This window comes from Ambystoma mexicanum, chromosome 6q, assembly GCF_040938575.1.
Source record: "Ambystoma mexicanum isolate Mex_15411 chromosome 6q, UKY_AmexF1_1, whole genome shotgun sequence".
Taxonomy (NCBI): Eukaryota; Metazoa; Chordata; class Amphibia; order Caudata; family Ambystomatidae; genus Ambystoma; species Ambystoma mexicanum.
This window is the reverse complement of record NC_090937.1, coordinates 692,303,644-692,329,386: the sequence shown is the minus strand read 5'-3', so window position 1 is coordinate 692,329,386 and position 25,743 is coordinate 692,303,644. Positions and strand designations below refer to the sequence as shown.

Genomic DNA, 25,743 nt, shown 5'->3' with positions numbered 1-25,743 from the left:
CGAGAGCGGAAAAAATTGCGATGGCAGGCAGAGGCCCGTAAGGTCAGATTGTGTGTCACTCTCATTGTCTCCAAAAAATTGCTTTAGCCTGATCTTGCGCATCAATTGTCACTTCAATTCTTGTTTGGAAGGGATCATACTTCGCTGTAGGAACAAAAGTCCTTTTTGTAATATCTGCGTTTCAACCAAAGATGGTGTGTCGAAAGGGACAGGGTGTGCTTCTGTTTAGGGATAGTGGGGATAGTGGCAGTGGATCAGTAGATTGACAATTTTGAGGTGGTTCAGCACTACATCCTGCTGAAATGGAATGTCCACTTAAATGCTATGAGGATTTATACCACGCACTGCTGCCAATACACGGTCTCCATGTGCTCACGTTGCTCTGTAAGAAAAGTTGCTGGAGTTGGTTAGTGAGGGAAGAGGGATAGGATAGAAGTTGTGCTCCTCTGTGGATCCTTGCAGAGCCAGGAGAAATTGGTGTCTGTGCATGTAAGCTTTCTCGGTGTGCTTTGTTGTGTATCTGACCTTTTAGTATTTGGAGGGGTACCGTCAGCATAAGCTCCAAAGCTTACTGCTTCTCTTGGCTCTACTCCATCTGACTGCACCATGGGCAATGTGGGTGCAGAATGCCACTACCCTGGTCTTCAGTGCGTCTTTAATTTAGTTATTTCGAGACATGAGGTTTTCAACCATTGACACAGTTTTGTGTTTGAGCTCACTCAGTTGCACACATCTCATACTATGTGCACCTTCTCTTCACTTGATATGTCAGTGGGACTGGTACTTCTGGAGCGAACTGTCCCGTGTTTGCACCTTCTCAGGCAGGACTAATTACCTCCATATTTGTTCCCTGTGGTTAGCTTGGGTCGCATGGTTGTGGTTCTGGAAAATATAGTCCCCTATTCAGGGGTGTTGCTAGGGCTGGAAAAGATAAAGATTACGCTAATGTAAGGGCCGTCGGGACTCTGGGCTAACTTCTATCCAGGGCTACAACCAAAAGACACGGGGCTATGGGCTACTCAGCCCCCCACCCCCACTCCCCAGCAACGCCTCTGCCCCTATTACACGGATTTCTGAAGGAAATGGTGCCACTTGGTTACATCCTTCTGAGGTACAAACAAAACTCATAATTCCCATGGTTCCTCCTCTGTTCAGCTTTTTTTATTTCCATTTTTCTCATTTAATTTTTTATGTTTTTGTAGAAATGTGAACATAAAAAGGGGTGATCGAAAATGTGGAAAAAACTCAAATATGCACACAAGATTAATCCGAGGCTAAATTCTTGAATATCCTTCCCCCATATATTCAAAGGAAAGATGAGGGTAAAAAAGATACTTTGCCACATGTCAAACTGGCAATTTAGCATGAACGACTCTTAAAACCTAAAGGCAGAAAGTAAACCACTGTGTGGAAGGATTTTTCTGGATCGTCTTGAAAATGTTTTGTATGGTGTGTTTCAGTGCGGCCTGCCCCTTTCACATTTCTTTCTGCCTAATGACTATAACATCATCTTATGTTGTGTATTCCCCCATGTGGTGGTGCTTGGCAAACGATATCAAACAAATAGTGTTCCTCTTCTCTGCCTTTTCTAAATCCTATTTTGTGTACTTCATAAGCTGAGCAGGCACCCTGATTTAACCGGGAAAAGGTTGACTGGAAAAATATAGTTTCCAGAGAGAGAAAGAATAAATACCTCCTGAAGATAACCAAACCTGAACAAACATCAAATTTCAGAAAACAGCCATCGATAGAAGCAGCTTTATGGGGCTCTTGCAATGCATTTTTAGTTCTTAAAAAAGAAAGGTCCATGGATCCCTGGCTCCTGTAGAAATTAAAACTTAACCGGCGAGTGTTGCTTCAGGACTGTATTAAAGAGGTTCCTAGAGACTTCAGCTTCAAGCGGCATAGGCAGTGGGCATTTTAATTTACAGAATTGTAGTATTTTCTACTTTAAATATGATTTTTTTTTTAAAAGCTAAAATGGTTCAGAGTTGATTTGTAATTCCCAGTTTAATTGTTAACATTGTTGCTGTAGGAGTCCCTAGGGTAACGCCCGTGCAGAACTTAATAAAAGAAAGAAAAACAAAAAAGTGTGTATATTCCTGGGATCTAGCTTTAAGCACAGAGCATGTCGGTCTTTTTTCTGTTCGTTATATACATTTGTAAAGCACTAAACATGGTTACTTCAATCTTGTCAAAAATTATAAGTGAAGATCCCTTGATGGGTAATCGTAATGCACATAACCAAGATTAACTTTATTGTGTATTTGTCATGAGATTTTATTGCATTCACTAATTGTCCTTTTGATGAATGTTTGTATGGTTTATAGCCAAACCTGTTATTTAGTGCATAATAAAGTCAAATGTAACCTATACAAAATGTGCTCCATGCTGCATAGACTAGTGTACCAGAGGTGTAGAGCGTTCAATCGCCATAGAAAGTGATGCATTCGCTACTCCGCATTTGTAGCTTGGAAAAGCCATTTTTGATTATTCCTTTCTTTCCTCACTAGACGAGACACCACACACTGCCCCTTGTAGATCCCCAACACAAACGCTTCTTTATACTAGGTAGCAATTCGTAGTACAATCCATTTAACTTAATTATGATGAAGAAAATTACAAAGCTCATTAGAAACATTTGTAATTAAAGTGTTTAGAAGATTGATATTATATATTGTCTATTCTACAGGTGTTTCCTGTAACCGACTGGGCCAGCATTCGTGTCTCCGTTGTAAGGTACAGTCACAAAGTAGGCTTCCATGCGAAATGGTCATATGGCGAGACAATGGTTGAACATAAGCTTGAACAAGTTACATGCGTCTCTGAATCTGGGCAACGAGTGTCTCCAAATTGGATATGTAAATGGTGTCCTGTGTTTTCTTACTGTTGGACCTAATCCGGTCACTAAACAGAACAGCCAGGCCCAGATTACTGATGGCCCCTTGACCTCAGCATTGGTTCACTGCTATTTGCCACTTATTGGACATTCAGTGCTTTATTAGTATATCAATACCAACACGTTTGCCCTACATTCCTGGACTTCTTTTATCACCTCTTATGAAACTACATTACCAATGACCGTATGTAAAGTTGTCACTGAGGCCCCCAACTGTTTAGCATTTGTGATAGAACTTAATTATGTATTTTGTTATTTTGGATCTGTTTTTCCCCAGACGCCGTTTGTGCTGAAAACCCCTTTCCTGTCTTCGGCTTTGGAGCTTCAGGAAAATCTCCTCACTGTGCCCACTCTCCCCCTGTCCCTTCTCTATTGAGGGTGAGGTAGGACAAGTTCCCAACTCCTCGAGGCTTGCTGCCCACTGTTCCCCACCAAAATCACTTGTCACTTGCAGGTGACACCTCTGCAACCACCAGTCTCCCGCCCCCCTCCCATTTCCTCACCACCCCATTTCCTCGCCCCCCCTTTGCCAAGCCTTACCCCAGCTTGATATCACCCCCACACTGCCTGCTCCATGGTTGTCTGCCACAGGTCACCACTGTTGCTTCTGGGTTTCGGACCCATGCGTAATTTTGCCGTGTGCTATTCCCAGCCGGCTTCCATTCAGCAAAGGCAGCCTCTGATGAATATTTGTTAAGGAAAAGTGGGCTGACCAGCTATTTTCTAAAAGTACTGAATTTACGGCACTGCCTATTTACAATGTTTAAATCACACCTACTAAATTACAGAACAGAAACTAAATCTTTTCAAATGTAGCTGTTTGTTCCACGGTGTTCATTCCATGCTTTTATTTTATAGTTAACGTTTGTGCATTTAACTTTTTTCAGGCGTGTTTCTGTGATGACCATGCACGTAGCAAGGTTTTTAAGACTGAAAAAGGAAAAGCACCCCCCTGTCCCAAGTGTGGACATGAGACTCAAGAGACCAAGGATCTCAGCATGTCAAGTAAGTCTGCATATTTTATGTGGACATAGTGCTTTATAAATTGCACAATGTAAATAATTAGCTTTCGCAGTGAAGCATATTACTTTTCCGGTATTAGTACCTTTCTTTCTGCTTTACAAACCATATTAGTACAAACATTTTAATTGTGTGGTATAAAATGCAGTATGTAAATCTAACCAATAATTCCCTTCACTATGTACAGTACAGTTCTTTACCGCTTTCAGCCTCCTACTGCTTGAGGATGACCCCTTTCAGTCAAATGGTTTAGTGCATTAATTCATTCACCATAAATGTGTCCATCCTGTACTTCACATGTGCAAACCTCAGTAGGGCTAACTGCTTCTTATCCTGCCAACGTGTCAAAAGAATCCAAGCACCAGACTTTGGTCACAGCTAATAGCTATTACTAAGCACCTTAATACCATGGTTTGTTTGCTCTACAGATAGGGAGTGGTCACTCCCAGCTATCCTTGTCCGTGTCCTCCTTGCAATCGCCCCCTATTTATATACAGAGCTCCGTCTTTTCTATGTGGATTTGCCCTCTACACCATTGAATACATACATTTACACCATGCGTTTTTGAATCCCCGATACCATGAAACATAACTTCTCCCATTTCACTAGTTCAATCGCATGTGTCTTTACAATGAAAAGTGACTCCGTGCGCTGTCTCGAGTTTTCCCGGCCATTCTGATTAAAATTGATTTTCTCGTCTGATTTCTCAAGTCTCCCACTTTCAAAGTGAGGATATAGCTATTTGCTGACTGCAGTTCTACTGTATGGAACCACTGCAAATAGTGTTTCATTTTCGATACTGTTTTTCATTGCAAAGCACTTCTTTAGAATGTGTGTTTGTTACGTTAAAATAGTTTTATGTAGCCACAAAGCAGCCAATATCTGCTCCACAATGTCTTTAAGGTTTTGTTGAGTTTGATTAAACTCCGGTAAACGTAAGTCGCTGAAAAAAAACCATTCAGCCCTTATGTGTTCGGCAATAGCGGTAAAAACAGGCAGTATTTGGAGATGCCTCCTGTTTTTATGATCCAGGCATGATTCCTGTATGCAGTATTCCTTGGAAATAGCATATGCTGGTGTTACTGCCATATTATGGCGTACATTGCTGATATTTTCACACCAGTTTTTACCTCCACCGAAGAGGTGGTGGTAAATATTTTAAGAACTTAGTATACATTTTTAAAACATTTTTACCAGCACTGAAGGCAAGCACAAGTGCATAACTTTAAGCTTGTAAATAAAAGTATTTGTATTGGGTGACTGTTACAGATATTTTTCCACAGCCCTTTTGTACGAAACTATCCAACCAAAGGTTTGATCAAAGTCTTATGAGTAGCTGTGTCAGAGCTCTCAGTATGCACTCAAGGGAGGAAGGAATCCTGGTGGAGGGGCACAGTTAGTCCCAGCAGGCAACCCAAAAGAAAACACTACAGGTATACTGAAACATGTATACTTTATTTAATAGAATTACCCATTAAGCAAATATTTCAAATAAGTACTGTTTAAGTTTCCCTTTTGCATCTTTCCCTCCACATATATTTCTATGGGGCACCCTTTGTTTTTGCTTATTTTGAACCCTGTCCTGACATTTTGAAGGTCAGTAAAGCCTTCTGCTTTTCTTCCCTGTTTGCTCATTCTTATGGGAAAACGTACTAGTCCCGAAATACTGAGGCTGTCTCTTTAATTCTTGTATTGTTACAGTTGCACACATCTCCTTAAAATGAAGTGCAGTTAGGATACTTTATATAAAAGATATAAAGGCTATAAAGGCGTTTTGGTGCCAGCTATGATATTTGTATTTTTGTTTTATTTCCTTTTGCAATTACTGAGAATTTCTACTAAAAATCGCTAGCACCCTAAAATGGCCGTGCCACAAGCTTCTTTGGCCATATTGATCAGGCTAAGGGGTGTCATGTGTGTACCAGTGTGCAAGAGAAGGGGGCTGGGACTGTCTAGTCCCAATCCACAGCTCTGGTGCCAGAAAGTATGTTGCTGGGCACATGTGGTGAACAGTGGCTATCCATTATTGGATAGCCACTGGCTGTTTGAGTGGTGCAGATCCTTACCATTGGTGGGCTTGCTCCCAATCTGAATCTTGGAGACAAGAGGGGGGGGGGGCTTCTGTAACTGTTCATCAGATCATCGTTGGAACCACATAGAAGAGCAGCCCGCTGGTGATCAGAGGACGACCCCGGCAGCTGACATCTTCAGTGTTGTCCCGGCGAAGCCCTGCTCCTCTATCCTGATCTCAAGAAGGCCTTTGTTGGGGCTTCGATCCCTGGGCTGGTGAAAACAACCAGTCTTGACCCCCCGCTTGAGGATCTGTGCCTGCTGAGCCATCAGAGGTGTTCCTGGATCAACCAGTGGACTGATCATCTGTCTCCTGGGCTACTTTGCTTCAGCTTTTGCCGTTGAGAGCAGAACCTTTGTGCCACAAGTCACCTGCTCCTGCATTTTCAGCTGTCTTCCTGCAAGGGAAGCTCTGCTGGGCCTGTACTGGCGAGAATTCTAATTTCTGTACTAATTCCCTTCAACCTTAGAGACCCACAGCTCTTTTGCTGGACTTTAGGACTTTTTAATTTTATCCCTGGGGTGAGTGACATTTTTCTCACTCTGATGTGTTTTGACCTGATTCGGACTGTGTGTTTTCACTGTTTTTGGAGTCTGACAAACTCCATAGGCATATACTTTTTGTATGGTGACACATAGCACCTTCAGTGCAGTGTCGCAGAGAAATCCCTCTGATTGCTCATAAGGTTTAAGTACCTTTTCTTGTGTGAACTACAGTTCCCAAGAATAGTAAAGTGAAATTGACTTTACTTACTTTTTCTCTTTGTAGGTCCAGCATACCCCATCTTACGTCGAGTGCTGGGAGGTAGGTTAGTTAGTTAGTAGCCCCTTTTCCTACATTCCCATGTAACAATTTTATGACTACTTTAAATGGCTGGTGGCAGTGGTTTAATTTATCCTACCATTGTGCTTTTCTACCGCAGGCTGAACCCTCAGCGGCAGTACAGCACCCATGAGTGACCATTTTGTCAAAATGACCTGTCTTCTTTTTTCGCCATTTTCTGTTTGTGGGGTCTTCATTGGGTTTTCTCTGTGTCTTTGGACAGATTTTAGTCCTTTGTTTGTCTTGCGTTTGCAGGCTTCTGCCCAGAAGCCCGCCCTTGGCTCCATTGTGTTGAAGGACAGGATGTTTCCAATTCATCCACTCAATTCAAGGCCCTGCCATTCGGGCTGAAGGCAGCACCCAGGGTGTTTACCAAGTGCCTCGCACCAGTCGCGGTCCGGCTGCGCCTGCGGGGGATCCACGTCTACCCCAACCTGGACGATTGGCTCATCCGTGCAAGGACAAGAGAACTCGCCGTAAAACGCATAGCGGAGACCGTCCAACTTCTCACGGATCTGGGCTTCTCCATCAACTACGCGAAATCCCACCTGGTCCCGTTGCAGGTCGCACTGTTTCTGGGAGCCAAGCTCGATACAGTGGCGCGATTAGCCTCGCCGTCGGAGGAGAGGATGAAGGCCATCTTGGGCAAGGTGTAGCGCCTGCTGGCCACGGGCGTGGCCAGGGTGAGATCCATCAAGTCCCTGCTCAGAATGATGTCCTCATGCATCTACCTAGTGCGCATGTGCAGGCTACGGATGCGTCATCTACAAGAGTTCCTCGACGCCCGTTGTATACAAGCGACGGGCAGCTTCGAAGACAGGATCCCGCTCAATGAGGGTTTCCGCCAAGTGATTCGATGGTGGAGCACTCGCACGCATCTCGCGGCGGGCAAGGACTTTCAGACCCCGGTACATCAGGAGATGGTGATGACGGACGCCTCCCTGGAGGGATGGGGAGCGCACACCGGAGATCTGCACGCGAGAGGCGTTTGGCTCCCGGAGGAGAGGTCACTCCACATCAACATCCTGGAACTCGAGCAGTGGTCTGGGCCCTCGGGTCGTTTCTCCCGTCCTTCAAGGGCAAGGTGGTGAGGATCTTCTCAGACAACACCACCACGATGTTCTACATCCGGAAGCAGGGAGGCACCAGATCCCCAGCCCTGTCCAAGGAGGCCCAGGATCTGTGGCACTGGGCCGTCGCCCCGGGGATGTTTCTGGTGCCCTTCCATCTAGCAGGAACAAAGAACGTCATTGCCGACTCACTCAGCAGGGAGCTGCGTTCGTGCCACGAGTGGGAGCTGCGTCAGGATCAAGTGGATCGACTTTCCCAACGATGGGGCAAACCCCAGATCGACCTGTTTGCGACAGCTACAAACTCCAAGTGCCAGAGGTTCGCCAGCAGAGAAGCATGGGCGATGCTTTCTCGTTCCCCTGGGACAGCCTGTTCCTGTATGCGTTCCCTCCGTTGCCGTTGCTGCTCCGAATCAACCAGCTCAAGAGGTCCCGGTGCAGGATGATCCTCGTCGCATCGGCGTGGCCGAGACAGATTTGGTTCCCGGACCTTCTGGACTTGTCAGCGTCCCCCCAACCCCCAGTCAGACTGTCGACGGACGCAGATCTTCTCACCAGGGAAGGAGTCGCCATCCTCCATCACGACCCGGAGTCGCTGAACTTGCAGGCCTGGCACCTGCAGCACTAGAGTTTGGGGGATACGATATCACGGCAGACTGCAAGGAGGTGCTTGCAAAGGCCAGGGCGTCCTCAACTTGAAAGTGCTACGGACACAAGTGGAAGAGGTTTTCTGTCTGGTGCCGTGCACAGAAGATTAACCCTCTGCGAATTACGGCCCCTCAAGTGCTGCCGTACCTGCTATTGCTGGCCAAGGCGGGACTAGTTCACGCTTCCATCAAGATCCACCTTGCAGCGATTTCCCTTTACACCAGAACTAGGGGACGGTCATCCCTGTGGTCTCATCGCCTAGTGTAGGAATTTATGAAGGGACTGTTCCGATCGTTCCTGCTGGTGAAGGCTCCGGCCCCGGCGTGGGAGCTCAACATGGTGCTGACCAGGTTCATGGGGCTGCCATTCGAGCCTCTGCATTCGGCACCGTTGAAATTTCTGTTGTGGAAAACAGCGTTCCTTGTGGCCATCACCTCCGCACAATGAGTGGGAGAGATCCAGGCCCTATCCTGCAAACCTCCATACTTGACTTTCCACGAGACGAGGGTAGTGCTGAGGAAGCACCTCTCCTTCATGCCCAAGGTGCTGTCGGACTTCTACCTCAACGAGCCTTTGATGTTGCCAGTTTTCTTCCCGTTGCCTACGTCGCCGGCCGAGAGGACTTTGCATTCGCTGGATGTAGCTAGAGCGCTGAAATTCTACGTGGATCGCACAAGGAGTTTTCGGAAGACATCACAGCTTTTAGTGAACTTTGGACCTGTGAATCAAGGGAAGGCCCTCTCGAAGGGTTCCATTTCCAGATGGCTCTCCGGCTGCATCATGCACTGTCATCGGTTGCCCGGCCGTCGGAGAGCCCATTCGACCAGAGCGATCGCTGCTGCTACTACGGCGTTCTTGTCTGGTGTGCCCCTGCTGGACATCTCCAGGGCTGCTACGTGGAGGTCGACGCACACCTTCATGAGATTCTATTGCATCGACCGGGATTCCAGGGAGGAGTCGGCCAAGCAGTGCTGCGCAACCTGTTTGCCTGAAGGTGGGCCTGGTGAGGAGGTAAGAGTTGCTTAATGTTGAGTTTATGTAATGCTTAATGTTGAGCCTTGCCACCTCCTGTGGTTGTGCATGTTTGTACTGCTATGTATTCTTATATTCATGAGCATGTGAATCCATGCCAGACCCCATGCTGGAGAAGGAACAAGTTACTTACCTGTAACTGTTGTTCTCCAGCATGGGTCTGGCATGGATTCACAGCGAACCCTCCCTCCTACCCCTCTGCGGCTCTTCACTTGGTCATACTGCCACTTTACGTGCTACCAAATCTGAGGATGGCTGCCAGGGGCGGGGCTCAGGGAGAGGGCAGTCATTTGCTGGGGGCAGTATGACCCAGAGACCAGTGATTGGTTACTACTAAGAAAGACGGATCAGAAACGAAACTGATACTGATTTTTCTCTTTACCGAGGACTCCCAGCCTGACTGGGAATATTCATGAGCATGTGAATCCATGCCAGACCCATGCTGGAGAACAACAGTTACAGGTAAGTAACTTATTTCCTTCTAATTCCTTACAACTAATTACAGAAATAATACGTCAGGATGCGATTGCTTTGAGGTCTCCCTTCCCCACATGTTTAGCACTGGACAAGGTGGGACTTTGGAGCACAGCACATGCTTGAGCCTCCCAGCACGAGCTGACCGTTCCCTTCCAGCTGGCACAGCATACGCTCAAGCTTTCTCAGCACGAGCCGACCGTTCCGTTCCAGCTATCAAGTTATTCGATGGTAAAGTCTCTTTTCAATGAAAGTCTCTTGCCCTCGAGGGCCTGATGCAGTCCACAACAAACATACACAAAGTTCTGCTTCGCGTATACTTTGGCTGACTGCTTCACCCCTGGGTCCCCCTCTTCTGGGCGCAAACCCCTCAGTAATTGTATTCTTCAAATTCATAAGACCATTCCCTTCTCAGTGAACTTTGGGTGACCGCTTTCCACCCCTGGATCTCCCTCCACTGGGCTCGGATCCCAAATGACAAGGGGGACACTTTACTTCCCCTTGTCTTGCAATACTTCTTGCTCTCACAAATCTTAATTTCGTGGGGATTGGGTCCTCCGACGTATTCCAGATCTATGACATGTAATCACCACAGCTGTGCTGCTTCGGAAACTTTTTCTGCGTCCTGCGTCGATGCGGCGTCGTAGAGGACCTCGTCCGACGTCATCCGATGTGATAAGTAGGACGCACGACGCCCGTAGCCTCAGTTCTGTTTTTTCCGCGAACATGTTGCTTCGTGAATCTCGGTTAACGCCTCGACTCTTTGGAGTTCTGTTCTTCTTGGTTCTTCGAACCTGTTCGTATTTGTGATAATCCTTCGTGTGAAGATGTCTTCTACTTCGTCTTCGACCCCGCGTCCGGGCTTCAAGAAGTGCGGGGAGTGTGGGTCCAAGATGTCAGTGACGGACTCGCACGACGCCTGCCTCTGGTGCCTCGGGGAGGCCCACGACACGGATGACTGTATCGACTGCCAGTCGCTCACATCCAAAGCCTTACGTGAACGTAAGAAGTTGTTGTCGGTAGGTCGGGTGTCCAAGCCCCGGAAGTCGAAGTCTGCGGGGCTTTCGACGGATGATTCGAGAGGAGACTCTATGCGTCATCATCGGAAGTCTCGTGGGTCTCCTTCTAGGTGTCGGTCTCGCCACTCCTCAGCCTCTTCGAGGCATCCTCGGAAGCGCCGACACCGGTCGTCTTCCAGGTCCTCTTCGGAGGACTCTGCCCAGCACGTCGCTTACCCCACCAGCCGTGCAACGCCGGAGGAATGGGCTTCCTTCGGGAAGAAAATGTTGGCGATTCTCGAGTCGCAGGGTACTAAGCCGTCCAGGCCCCGAGTGGGGTCGGTCGTGAGAGGTCGAGAGACACCGCTCGCAAGAGTGGTCGGCACGAGTCACGGGAGAGGTCCCGTTCGGACAAGGGGACTCGTTCTCGACGTACCCGTTCCAGGTCCCGGTCCTCGACGCGTTCGAGACCGTGTGCACTTGTGATGTCTTCGGGGAAGACATTGACGTCTGAGGCGTCGACAGGCTTTCTCGGAGCTCCGGCTTCGAGGACTGTGTCGACGCCGCCGATGCTGGCGGCGCTGCATCTGACGTTGACGCCGATTTCCTCGACGCCGATGCCAATTCGCTAGACGCCCTCGACGCCTTTCGTGTCGGAGGTACCCCATGGCACGGGGGAACCCCCTAGGAAGGCTCTGGTTAAGAGCAAGCACTCTCGGGTGCCTTCTTTTCGCCACCTGGAATATATTTCAGAGGCGGATGTGGATTCTGATGGCCTGGTTCCTAGTCAGGTTCCAGATGAAATTGTCTCGGGCAATAGTCAGTTTGACGATTTGAGGCAGTCACTGCATGATGCCAGTGGACTGGACACCTCTCCGGAGGTGGAGTTTTGTCGGCCTGAGCCTGGCTCTCATGCCGATTCCTCGTACCGACGCCTTATGGCTAGGGTTTCTGAGTACTTGGGATGGTCTGCTCCTCCAGGGGAGTTTGTGCAGGATGATCTCACGGACATCCTTGATGTTGGTCCCCCAACTGACCCGGTACTGCTGTTCCATATGGCTTTACAGAGAAGGGTGGTGGCGGCTTGGACTGCTCCGGAGAGTCTCCGGGCGGTGGGCAGGTCCTTGTCGCGCAAATACCGTCCAGCCAGTAGCGACCCCTGCTACTTGACCAGGCACCCCACTCCGGAGAGTTTGGTGGTGCAGGCGGCCACGGCCCCGGCAAAGCAGGCGTCGTACCCTACCATCCCTCCTGATAGGGACGACAAACGTTTTGATGGCTGGGCGAAGAAAGTGTTTTCTTCTGGTGGTATGGCGCTTCAGGCGGCCAACTCCATTTGTGCCTTGTCTCGTTTCACTCACACTCTGTGGAACTGTGTTGCGTTAGCGGCTGAACATATTCCCGAAGGGGACGAACGGTTTGGTTTTCTTACTATGGTCCAGGATGGTAAGGATGCCATGTGTGAGTCCGTTCAGTCGGGTTTGGACTTGGCTGAATGCGTCAGCAGGTCCATGGCGGCGAGCACCGTGATACGCAGGTTTGCGTTGTTGCGGAAGTCGGGGTTTGCTCCTGATGTGCAGTCCCGGCCCCTCAACATGCCCTTTGACGGTGAACACCTTTTTGGCAGCAAGGCTGACGAGAGCCTTGAGAGGTTGCAGACCTCAAAAACTGCAGCGAAGTCGTTGGGCGCTGCAGTTCGCCAACCTCCGCCTTTTCGTCCTAGGGGACAGCAATGGAGGGGTGGTTCCTTTCGCTATTACACGTCCTTCAGTAAAGCGAGAGGAGCTGGCAGTCAAAGAGGCCAACGCAGGGGTACCAGAGGTGGACAGGGTACCCGTGGTGCCAAGGCCGCTCGGACAGTTGCCTCTTTGCCCTCAGGTAACGCCGCAGCCGCTACCACTCAGTCATGAGGCCATGCCCCATGGTTCGCGGGTTGGGGGAAGGCTGGCGCAGCATCTTGTAGAGTGGCGTGCCATTACTTCAGATGTGTGGGTTCTGGAGATCATAACCCACGGCTACTGTCTTCCCTTGCGGCACAGGTCTCGCGACAATCCACCGGGGAACCTCTCTTTGCAGAGTCCGGATCCGCTCCTTGCGCAGGAAATTCAAGCCCTGCTGGAGAAAGGCGTCATAGAACTGGTGCCTCTAGCGGAGAGGAACAAGGGATGGTATTCCCCTTATTTTTTGATTTCGGAGAAAGACGGGGGATTGAGACCCATCATGGACTTGCGCGGTTTCAACAAACTCCTCAGGAAGGACAAGTTCAAGATGTTACTCTCTCTCAAGTCCTCCAGGCCCTTCAGCTTCAGGACTGGTTGGTGTCTCTCGACCTCAAGGATGCTTACTTCCATGTGCCGATCCATCCCAAGCACAAGAAGTACCTGAGGTTCGCGGTTGGCGACTCGCACTTTCAGTTTCGGGTCCTGCCGTTCGGATTGACCTCCGCCCCGAGGGTTTTCACCAAGCTCATGGTGGTGGTGGCAGCGCATCTCAGGCAAGGGGGGATTCACGTCTACCCCTACCTGGACGATTGGTTGATCAGGGGGAGCTCTCCCGAGCAAGTCCTGGATCATCTGTCTGTCACCTGCCACTCCCTTCACAGGCTGGGCTTCTCCCTAAATTTAAAGAAGTCCCATTTGACACCAACACAGCGGCTCCAGTACATCGGAGCAGTGCTCGACACTTCCCTGGGGCAGTGTTTTCCTCCCCAGGTGAGGGCTCTTCACATTCAGCAGATGGTGCACAAGTTTCAGCTTGCCCAGACGCTCCCAGCGTTCGAGTTCTTGAGGTTGCTCGGCCTCATGGCATCCTGCATTCTTCTGGTGCCAGAGGCTCGCCTGCGGATGAGATCTTTGCAGTTGGCACTCAAGATGCAATGGTCGCAGACCTCCGGCAGGATGTCGGACCCGGTTCAGGTGCCGCCCTTGGTCGCCCGGGACCTTCTGTGGTGGGCCGTCAAAGGCAACTTGATGAAGGGGGCTCCATTTTGGCTTCCCTGGCCGGAGGTGACTATCGTGACGGATGCATCCCTCACGGGATGGGGAGCTCATGCCAACGGGCTGACAGTCAGCGGTCGTTGGTCTCCGTCGGAGTCCAGACTCCATATCAATCTGTTGGAGCCGAGGGCTGTCAGGCTAGCCCTGAAGGCTTTTCTGCCGACTGTGCGAGGAAAGAGTGTCCTGATCCTGACGGACAACACAGTGGCCATGCACTACCTCAACAAAAATGGGGGGCAGGGTCACTTCCTCTGTGCAGGGAGGCGATGCAGCTCAAGTTCTGGGCCATCCAGCAGGAAGTTTCGATCTTGGCAGTTCATCTGGCCGGAGACAAACGTGACGGCGGACGCTCTGAGCAGGCAGAGCACGATCTCTCACGAGTGGGAGTTGGCTCAGGAGATTCTCCTGGAGTTCTTCGCCCTTTGGGGGACCCCTCAAGTGGATCTCTTCGCCTCCAGTGTCAACCGTAAGTGCGAAAGGTTTTGCTCGCGGGAATTTCCTCCAAAAGGAGCCTTAGGAGACACGTTCTTGGTGGAGTGGTCATTCCCGCTGCTGTACGCTTTTCCTCCAGTCCCCGTCATCCCACAAGTGCTGCAGAGGTTACAGAAGTTCGGTTCCCGGATGATCCTCATTGCTCCGGCGTGGGCTCGGAGGACGTGGTACCCGGACCATCTCGACTTATCCATCTGCCCTCCACGTCGTCTTCCCTACCGAGACGATCTGCTCTCACGGGAGGGAGGTCAGGTTCTCGTCCCAGAGGTCAGATCCCTCAACCTTCACGCTTGGCTTCTGAAAGGTTGAGGTATAAGATTGGGACCTCCCTGAAGACGTGATGGAGGTGTTGCTTTCGGCCCGAAGGCCAGCAACAAAGTCTCTGTACCGTTGCCGTTGGCATAAATTCTGCGACTGGTGCAGAGTTCAGAATGTGGATCCTTTTGCATGTGACCTCCCCATGGTTCTGTCCTTTTTACTTTCTTTGGCCCACAAGGGCTTGCAAGTGGGTACCATTAAAGGTTACCTGGCGGCGCTGTCCATCTTTAAGCGCTCGTCTGAAGAGTGTTCTTACTTCAAAATCCCTTTAATTTCACAGTTTCTGAAAGGGCTCACTAATGTGTTCCTTCCGTCACCTTTCCTGGTGCCCAGTTGGGATTTAAACCTTGTTCTTAAGTTTCTTATGGGTGCTCCGTTTGAGCCTTTACATTCTTGCCCTTTGAGGCTGTTAACTGTGTTTTTAGTTGCGGTTACTTCCGCTCGCAGAGTGAGTTACAGGCACTTTCAGTTAAACCACCCTTGACTGTATTTCACAAGGACAGGGTTGTCCTTGGAGTTCGTCCTTCTTTTCTCCCGAAGGTAGTGACGGAATTTCATTTGGCCCAGAAGGTGGTTCTTCCGGCATTCTATCCTCCTCTGCATCCTGGTAAGGAAGAGGAGAGGCTCCATAGGTTTGATCCTAGGAGAGCTTTAAGCTTTTATGTTTCACGCATGTCCCAGGTCAGAGTGGACGATCAACTCTTTATTGGTTACGCTGGAAAGCGTTTGGGGCAAGCTGTGACGAAACAGACTTTGTCTCGCTGGATTATTTTGGCCATCTCTGTAACGCTCACCTGATTCTCGCAGAGGCGTCGGTCTTGACTGGGCGACTACCGTATCTTCAAAGGTGATGTGTAGCACCCGGTTGGCTCTTTGGGCTGGACCTCTGTGCACTGTATGCCTGACGTGTAGAGTAAGATGTCTGCAGATAGAAAATATGGGGTTAATGAACTGGGGTTATTGGGGTGTCCCTCTCTCTTTCCTCTTCTCCTCTCCTGTAGACCCCCAAAGATTAACGCTCTCACCTTAGGTAAGTGAATGCCGAGCTCTCCATCTGCCTCGGGGCAGGGTGCTGTAACCAGTTTCTTCACTGGATAGGTAGCGCAGGCCTCTTGACTTCAGAGGACTGCTGGCCGTCATTTACTGCACGAACGGTAAGTTTCGAGTCATTCAAATGTCTTTAAAGTCTTTAGTAATGATGTCTCTTGTTTTGCAGGGTTCCGGCGATGGCGGATGACGGGCTGAAGTGAGTTGAAGATGGAGCCCGTGTGATGAATAGAAGCGCCTGGAAGCACGTAAGTAAGCGCTTGTTGCCTGCTTCACGATGCGCTCTAACTGTCTTTTTATTTTGCAGGTACGAGTTCGGAGCGGCTGCAGGGTGCCGGAATACCCACTGGGTTAGATGTGGAAAGGAGTGATGGCACGTGAGTATTAAAGTTCCCCAATGTCTTTAAACGCACCTTGTTTTGTCTTTCAGATGCGGGATGCAGCGCCGAAGGCCTCCGGAGCGTGCGAAGAGTTGGTAAGCTTTTGTCTTTCAGATGCCGGAATGCAGTGTGAAGACCTCCGGAGCGCACGAAGAGTAGGTAAGCCTTTGCCTTTCAGATGCCGGAATGCTAACCTGTTCTTTCTTGTCTTTATAGGTGTTGCTGAAGACTGGATTCAGGATGGTAAGCCTTTTTCATTAGGCCCAGGACTGGATGCAGAAGACACGATGAGCGTTCTGCTGCAGAGGGTGCAGAATAACGCAAAGCAAGATTCATCCACCGGGTGTGGTTTAAATAGCCTCCTGTAGTGCTTAGGTGTCTCCTTCCACAGCCACGCCTAGGTAAGAAAAGAGTTCCTGGTAAGAAAAGAGTTCCTGCTTTCCAGAAGAGTTCCAGTGTTCTGAATCTAGGGAGTGGCTCCAGCCCCACCCAACAGGAAAAGTAGTTCCAAACAGAAGGGGATCAGAGGCTCAACTGGCAGGCAAGTAAGCAGCATGGTCTGCTGCAGGTAAGTCCACCCAAGCATTATGAGCCCGGCGCTTCCAGCGCTGGGACTGGGCATATTTATGAGCCTGGTGCCACTGGCGCCAGGACTGGGTCCAAAAGGTCCCAATTGGGACTGGTTGGCTCTCGGAACCTGGGTTGTGGATCTGCTTCCAAGGGAGTTGGGAAAACCCTGACCTTTTGGAAGCAGAGATCATGACAATCTCGGAGTGTTACCGATTGGCGGGTAAGGACCCACCGGCTGGCTTGCGGGCCCATTCTACCAGGGGTATGGCTGCATCTACTGCCCTGCAGAGGGGTTTTCCTATTCGCAACATCTGTGATGCAGCCACCTGGGCTTCAGTACATACATTTGTATGTCACTATTCCCTCGATTCCATCCGAGGACAGGATCTGGCCTTTGGCAAGGCGGTCCTTAGCTCTGCTATTTGATTGGCAATTCTAAATTTTGATTCTAAATTCTTTCCCTCCTCCTTGCTCTGGTACTGCTTTGGGAGTCTGTCATAGATATGGAATACGTCGGAGGACCCAATCCCCTCGAAGAACAAGTTACTTTCTTACCTGGTATCGTTCTTTTGATGGGGTGGTCCGACGACTTATTCCATATCGCTCCCTCCCTGCCTTCCCCGCTGCAGAATTTCTTTTGCGATTGCAGCTTACGTTCCGCAAGGCTTTGTGTCTGACTGGCAGTTGACTAATGTCACACGTTCTGGGGGAAAAAACTACAACTGAGGCTACGGGCGTCGTGCGTCCTACTTATCACATCGGATGACGTCGGACGAGGTCCTCGATGACGGCGCATCAACGTCATCGACGCAGGACGCAGACGCCGAAAAAAGTTTCCGAAGCAGCACAGCTGTGGTGATTACATGTCATAGATATGGAATACGTCGTCGGACCATTCCATCGAAAGAACGTTACCAGGTAAGAAAGTAACTTGTTCGTCTTTTTAAACAGGTTTTTGGGCTTTACCCCTCGTTACTGGTTTCCCTTTTCGGGTTTCACTCTCACAACCTTTGGTTGTCGGCTTCCCTCTGCCAGGTTCACTGTCGCCGATGGTTATAGAAAATTAATCACAGGACTTCAGACTTTGCCCCTTCTCATGAGCATCCCTCTGCCGGGTTCACTCTTGCTAATCTTTACGAAATACAGTTCATATATTAATCTTCACAATGCGGGATTCATTTCCCTTAACTTTCTCAATCATCTGCTGGTCAAAGACTTTCAACGGTACAGCAGATTTTACAAGACCCCGGTATGACCACTTGGACCTTTCTTCTCCTCTTCCCAAGGCCTTCTGGTTAGTCTTTCTACCATCGGGTAATTGTCCAGAGTTTCCTGCCTAAGCACCCATGTGTTGCTGGCCTCTTCTCTTCCTGGGTTTCCCCCTCTTTAGCTTCTCAAAGTTCAAATTGGGAGTTGACCTCTTTTCGTTCAACACAGTTCAGTTTCTTATCGATTCTCCCCTCGACTCACCGACTATGATGAACCACTTGCCTTCCTTTATCCTTGGAGTCAAGGTTGGTACCAGCTAGACAGACGTCCTTCCCCGGCTTGGTTATCAGCTGAGGGGGGTTTGGCGTACCATAGACATCTGCTGCAACACAGTGGCCTTTGTTTGCGGTCTTATTTTTCCATTTGCTGAGGTTTCACGGGCCTTGCTCAGAAAGGGCAAGGTCACTTCTGTCCTTGTCACCCCCTTGGTCTGCGCTGTCTTTCTCCTCTTTTTGGACTGCCGTGCTGAGTTGGCTCTTATGTCGTGCAGACTGCCTTGCTTGTTCTGTGCACTTTTGCTCCACCTTTTATCCCTTTGTGGAAAGGAAAGGGCCGTCAGGTGTGTGTGATTCTGATCAATTGCATGACTTTGCCTGACCCTTGGGTTGGAACATGTCCGGTAAACTGGTTTTGTATTCGTCTGTTGTCTTTTATATCGGTGTTGGTGTCGGAAAAGGTGAGAGGTAGAGTTTCCAAATAACCCGCGGGGTAGGAGGGGGAAATGGTGTTATATGAAATTATAACCTTCGAATGAGGGGGTTTGGTAAATTCAGAAAGGCAAGATTTGTAAGGGGTGCGGAACAAACGGGAATTACCAGGATTGTCCGAAAATAAACGGAGGTGATTGTGGGAATGGTAGTGTTTGGTCCACATAGACTGGGAGTGTGACAAACCATAATCAGATGGACGTGGAGAAGAATGACCGGGAGTGTTCGGAAAGCAAACAAAAAAACGGGGATTCTGTGTGTTGTGGTTTTTGAGTGTTACAGGGTTTGGGCTCCTAGGGGATTTGCCAGATAGGAGGGGTCGTTGGATTTGGCTAAGGGAAATTCTGTGGGTGGAAGAGAGATGGACGTGGAACAACCCATAAAGGTCTCAGGGACTTAGTCCTCCTCGCCTTCGTTCCTGGTGTAATACCGCATCTCATCTTGGATATTCCCCCAAACATAACCCCAGGCTTCCCTACCCAGATCATCGTTCCTTGCTCGTCCACCCCCAGGGTTGGGATCTGAAAGCTCCAGCCCGTCCCTGGCCCCCTGAATAAGGGATTCTCGAGTTCCATCTGGAAGAATACCCTCCGGTTTCTCACAGGGGTTACAGCAGAGGTCCCACGTTACTAGGTCTCAAAGAAGGTTGCCCTGGGGAAGCCCAAGTCAAATACGAAACCCAAGGCCAATGAGTTGAAGATTCCTAAGAAGGGGAAGAAGAGTTCCTCTCCTACTTAAGCTACAGCTTAGATTGAGGTACCTGACCAAACCCATGAAACTGATGAGTAAGAAGGGTTGCCTGAAGTGTTCAAACCCCATGAGCACCTTGCACTGCAAAGTTTACTTGCAGAAGAGGGACCCTTTAGGGATGACTTTAGTAAGTTAAGAGAAGGTGTCCATCTCTGGAAGGCCTTAGAATATGAGCCTGCTCCCAGTTGGAGGGTGAATCCCCTTGTAAGCATAGAATCTAAAGGGGAAGGTGGGTTGCTGTACAGCGAACCCATAGAGGCCATAGGACGTAACAATAGGAGGTTGGTGTTCCCTCACTATGTTGCTGTTGGCGCATGAGGTCCCCCTTGCAGGTCATCTTGGTGCCAAGAGGACTAAAGAGAGGCTAAGAATGCATTTCTACTGGCCTAAATTGAGGGTCCAAATAAGTCACTGCAGTAGTTGCAAAACTTCACATTTATCTGGCAAAAGTGTAACAAAGATTCAGGCTCCTTTGGCCACTTCCTGTAGTCGTTCTACCATTTGGGAGAGTATGGGTCAATGTGGTTGATACCCTACATCCTCTGGCAGCAGGTTTATCTTAGTGGTTGTCGATCATGCCACCAGAAGTCAACTTGAAGCATTGTGGGGTGTCCTATATTTGCATTCCTATACAAATCCACAAACAGTCTAGTTGAGAGATTTAACAGAAAAGTTGAAGATCCCCAGAAAAGGAAGTGAGACACACTACTGCCATGCTTACGGTTTGCTTAGAGCGAGCTACCTCACGAGGTTGGCTTTAGCCCCATTTAACCTCTTTTTGGTCACCCTTTCAGGGGACCTTTAGCTATAGTCAAGAAAGGGTGGGAGGCCTCCACTCCTAGAACCACAAACGTGGTAGACTGTGTGCTAGGCTTAAGAAAGAGATTGGTTCTTCTGATGGTTCAGGCCAATGATGAGCTGAAGGCTGTGCTGGACAAGCACTGGTGAAACATTGGCATGACTAGAAGGCCTCATTTGTTTGTTTTTCCTGAGGCCAGGATATCCTAATCCTGAATCCCATAAGACCTAGAGCTTTGCAGGATGTGTGGAATGTCCTCATCAGATAGTTAAAACATTAGGTGATGTAAACTATTTAGCGGACCTTGGAAGACCTGATCAATCCCCCAAGTGTTCCATGTTAATAGACTGACTGAAGGCGTTCACCCCTCAGGTTGAAATGGGAGCCCTGCTTTTGGCTTCAGATTGGGAGGAAGAGGAATCTGAACCTCTACCTGATCTGTTCCAAATCAGTCTTTTGGATAGCTCAGTTGAGGGTGCCAAATTGTCCCCTCAACTGAGTCTGCAACAACAGGGTGAGGTGAAAACTTTGCTTAGGCATTTTTCCCCTGTTTTCCCTAACTCCAGGCCTGACACAGTGGTGTCAACAAGACATTGACATTGGAGATAGTGTGCCTACCAAATGTTACAGGATATAAGATAAGATCACACATCCCTCCATTTTCCATCTGTTGCGATCTTATGCATTTGCGAGGCACTGGCATATCGACCATATGACATCCCTACATAAAAGCCCAACTGATGACTTTGCCAATGCTTGTTTTCTAATATGGCTGATATTCACTCATCCCCCATTGAGTTGCTATCCTGTTCATGTATTTGATACAGAGGAACTTAGTTTGTGTTCATATTTACAGTGATATTGAGGTAGATTCCCTTTATTCATTATAACCAGTAAGAATATGGGTGGGTTGTTTATAATAGTAGTGCAGATCCCATTATGGAGAACGGAAGGTTAATTTATATTTAGTTTAAACCAAACGTTCTCCATACATTCTCCCACCCAGGCTCTAGTGTGTCTGGAAAGGCAGGAAGTGAGGGAGGATCCAGAAACATCCTTGTCCTTTGTCTCTAGGTGTGCCTGAGTGAAACCAGTTCAAATTGCCTGGCTGGTGGTCCTGTAGGACAGCCACCCTGCTGTGATTGACAGCCTAGGGCTGTGAATGAATGGGAACTTGCATGCAAAGCAAGGTGTTTGGGACTAGGAGCAGAGTCGACCACTGGAGGACAACATCCGAGAGATGATGCGAGTAGCACCCTCCTGGACCGTGAAGTGCCCGGTGAAGCCCTGCAGCTGTGCTGACCCAGTTTTCGTATAGATGGAAGACCCGTATAGGGCAACATCCTCCCTTAAACTGGTGGGACCAACTAACTTCGAGACAAACTCTATTTTGGCGCAACCCCCGACTTGCTGTGACTTTCCAACGCTGCAGAAGGCCAATACCCGGGGTACCTCGACCATTTGTGAATGCATTGTCTTCCAAACTCTATCCGGCCAGATCTTTGTGGGCATCCAGAGGACCCTACAGAAGCAAGAAATCCGCAGCCAGGACCGAGGGTTCAAGGAAATCCTAATCGGAGCCTTTCGTTCTTCTTTGACGCTGAGAAAAAGGCACCAAAACCACAAAGAGCAGTTGAATCGACAGAAATCCATTGCTGCCGAGTCCCTCTCTCTCGCAGGAGTCCGCAAGACGTCCTCCCTTTCGTCACCACGGCCAGGGACCAGGAACAAGGGTCTAAGGCATTGCATCATGAAGGCAACCAGCTGGAACAACTTCTTCATTTCAAAGGTACTGTGGGGCTTAGGGTACATTATCCTTTTGCCATTTGGGGTGCTTCCCATCTTTGTGAGTGCGGTTTAACTGTACACTAAATTGACCAACTTACCTGCATTGGCCTTTCAGCTTCTTCTTCATCTATCGGTCTGTTCTGATCTAACCCTAACCTTTCCTCCCTTGAAAACTCAATATTGCAAAGGTGATACCATATAAATGCTATACTGACCGCAAATCAACGTCCTAGCCACTACCCCTTGCCTTTGGTCAGACCACCACATTATCACCTTTAATATTAAAGCCACCCCACGCATCCCGACCATGATAGCACCTGCGCTCCCAACCAGAAACAAAAAGGACATAACCAAAGAGAAATTCCTCCCTCTACTACTCCCTACACTTAATGCAGCCACTGACTCCTGTAATGACCCAACTGCTTTAGCTGACATCTACAACTGTAGCATGCTGACAGCTATAGATACTATGGCCCCCATCAAACTGAGGAAGGCCAAACCACGTGCACACTTGAATTCCAGGTTCACCCCACAGCTAAAAGCGCTCCGTAAATCCAAACGCAGCGCCGAAAACCGTTGGAAAAGTCACCCGTCTGATGTGCATAAAGATGGTTTCTTCCTGGCCTCGCTTACATACAAAGCAGCCATTATAGAAGTGAAAAAAGAATCCCTAAATAATCGCATTCTGATGCTGACTCCAACTCTAAGGAACTATTTAAGATCCTAAAAGAGCTTGAAACCCCTGTTACCCCCCCTGACCCCTGCATTAAAGACAGCAAATGGTGCGCCAATATCCAGGCAGCATTACTGAATAAAATCACCATGCTTCAATCTAAAATTACAGCCAAACAAATTAGCCTAAAATTGGACAATCACCTTCCAACCTCCGCAGGGGCCTTCTCCCCTGACGTCCCAAACTGCAATCGATTTGCCTTCTCACCGCTCACCAGTGCGGAGGTAGAAAACATTATCCTGAGGATCAAACCATCCAACTGCCTGGCGACCCCTGCCCTGCCTCAATTATTAAGGAATCCGCCCACGATCTGGCCCCTTTCATCACATCCTTCATCAACGCATCCTTTAAAACGGGTACCGTCCCTGACAACCTCAAGGATGCTTGGGTGATCCCCTTGCTTAAAAAAACCCTCCCTCGATCCCAGCATACCTACCAACTACCGACCCATCACCACTGTCCCGTTCTTGTTAAAAATCCTGGACCGAGCAGCATACCTGCAAATCCAAGAGCACTTGGAAGCCAACAATCTCCTAGGCCTCAGACCATCCGGCTTCCCCCCCAGACACAGAACTGAGACAGCGCTACTAGACTTAAAAACCCAGATTGAAGTGTTAAAGGACAACAGCAAACTTGCCTTGTTACTTCTACTTGACCTCTCTGTGGCCTTCGATCTGGTCAATCACCAAATCCTATGCAAGCATCTTCACTCAGCCGCCCACTTCTCACCATCAGCTACGGCCTGGATCAAACCATTCTTGAGCAATAGATCTATGCGGGTCTTTTCTCAATCTGCCGCTGCAGATCCTTCCCCGATTCACTGCGGCGTCCCCCAGGGTTCTTGTGTGTTGCCAACGCTCTATAACGTATTTACAAAACCACTCTTTGATGTACTTGACTATCTGGGTGTCTCCTATACGAACTACTCGGACGACACCCAGACACTCATTCCTATCACTGGTGACTACGTGGCGGACACTAAGACCCTCAATGAGGTCTACCTGGTCATCCAAGCCTGGATGGCGCAACACCAGTTATGCCTCAACGATGACAAGACCGAGCTCCTCATCTTGGGCACTACGCAACATCTCAGTAAACTTGAGCCATCCTACCGATCATTTATCATCGATGGCAACACCATCCATGTTTCGAAGGACACCAAAACTCTTGGCGTCTATCTTGACGCCACTCTATCACTAACCCGACAAACAAACGCAGTCAAATCCTCTTCAACCTACACCTGCAAACTCATTACAGCCTGCAGGCCATTTCTGACTACACCCAACACTGTCACCTTAGTCAGAACTCTCATCATGGCCAAAATTGACTATGGGAGCGCCCTCTACCTTGGAACGAGCCTAGAGAACTTGAACAAACTTCAAATTACCCAAAATAACGCTATCGGAGCAGCCCTAAACATCCCTCAAAAGCATCACATCTCGGAATCCAGATCCAATCTACACTGGCTACCGGTCAAACAGAAAATTTCACTGAAAGTCTTAGGCCTCACCCACAAATGCCTAGCTAACCAAGCCCCACCATATCTTTGCAGCCGGCTTTCCCGACACGCGCCTACCCGCCCTCAAAGAACGGCTCAAACCCACTGCCTAACCATTCCCAGGTTCAAACTCCAAAAGGCGGGTGGATCTAGCTTCCCCGTCCTAGCCTCTAAGCTTTGGAATGCTCTCCCTCTCACCATCCGTGCTGAAGAAAGCTTTAACGCCTTCAAATCTAAAACCAAATCCTGGCTCTTTAACCAGCCATGATGCTCAGACCCACTTCGGCAAACGCTTGCCCCAAGCTACATCTGTATATATGTATATATTGCTTGTATGCCCTGATTACTCTGTACTGTAAATCTGTTGAATATATGTAACTATTTGCTTATGTGACCATGTCTAAGTTGCGCCCTGATGCCTCCGGGCCTGATGGTGCGCGTTACAAATAAAACAAATACAAACGAATACAAATTACGTCACCTCCGGGTGCTGGAACAAGTGTAACATGTGAATGAATTACTCACCTGCTTTTTTTGTTCACTTTTTGAATTGGATCCTAACTTGGAATTAATGTTACAGCTAATTACTGCTTTTTAAAGAATGCTTTAAATATCTTTGTGTATAAATAAGGTATTTTCTGGAGCTTGTGGATCTGCTTAAATCACATGCTCTGCATAGTCTGACATCTAGTGGAAGTCAGAGTATTACAAGATCCGTTTTCGAAACTCAAAAACGGATACCGACAGGGCGTGATTAGTAATACTATCCCTAGTGTGACGTGTACTGTACCCATGGTCGTTCACGCGTCTAGGTCCCTCAGATTGTTTATAGTCGGCAGCGAAGTCTGTCGCAAATGCAGAGTTCTCTACTAGGCTGATGCCTTTGATTTACTAAAGTTTTATTGGTATAATTTCTTTTCCTTTTATTGTTCTCCTCGCTGCAAGACTGCTCATCCACTCGACTGCTCCTGACGAACACCCACAGCATCGACGACGCCCAGACGCGGCTTTACATGTCTCTTCGGGCTTTGGCCCATTTACAATAGTGAGAGAGTGGGGGAGGTTCTCTATACTGACTCCTTTTAGAGAAAGTTTATCCTATTAGCCTCTTTCTTCTCTTTTTGCCCTGCTGCCCTGTTTAAACATAATGGACAAAACCCCATTTAAATTTTGTCCCTCCTACCGTCGTAAATTGCTGTGGAAAGGCTCGCACCACGTGTGCAACCACAGTCTCATGAAGGATCATGCCGAAAAGCACATTAAATATTGTCTGCTTTTCCAGCTGAAAACCATTAAAGATCGGCGGACGAAACTCTGAGCCGCTCGCGCTATGCAGGCCGAGGCTTCCATAGACGTGATGGA

At 48.8% G+C, this 25,743-nt stretch overlaps 1 protein-coding gene and 1 long non-coding RNA gene across 3 annotated transcripts in view; one reads left to right on the top strand and one right to left on the bottom strand.

Annotated features, from left to right (window-relative positions):
- Positions 1-25,743, bottom strand: part of LOC138516222 (uncharacterized) — a 221,160-nt gene that overhangs the window by 79,512 nt on the left and 115,905 nt on the right. The window lies entirely within an intron of this gene.
- Positions 1-25,743, top strand: part of ZNF330 (zinc finger protein 330) — a 387,772-nt gene that overhangs the window by 338,375 nt on the left and 23,654 nt on the right. For both annotated transcript variants that reach the window (XM_069631182.1, XM_069631183.1), the window contains exons 8-9: positions 2,693-2,739; positions 3,787-3,904. In XM_069631182.1, the coding sequence (XP_069487283.1) occupies positions 2,693-2,739; positions 3,787-3,904 (165 nt within the window). The remainder of the gene's footprint in view (positions 1-2,692; positions 2,740-3,786; positions 3,905-25,743) is intronic.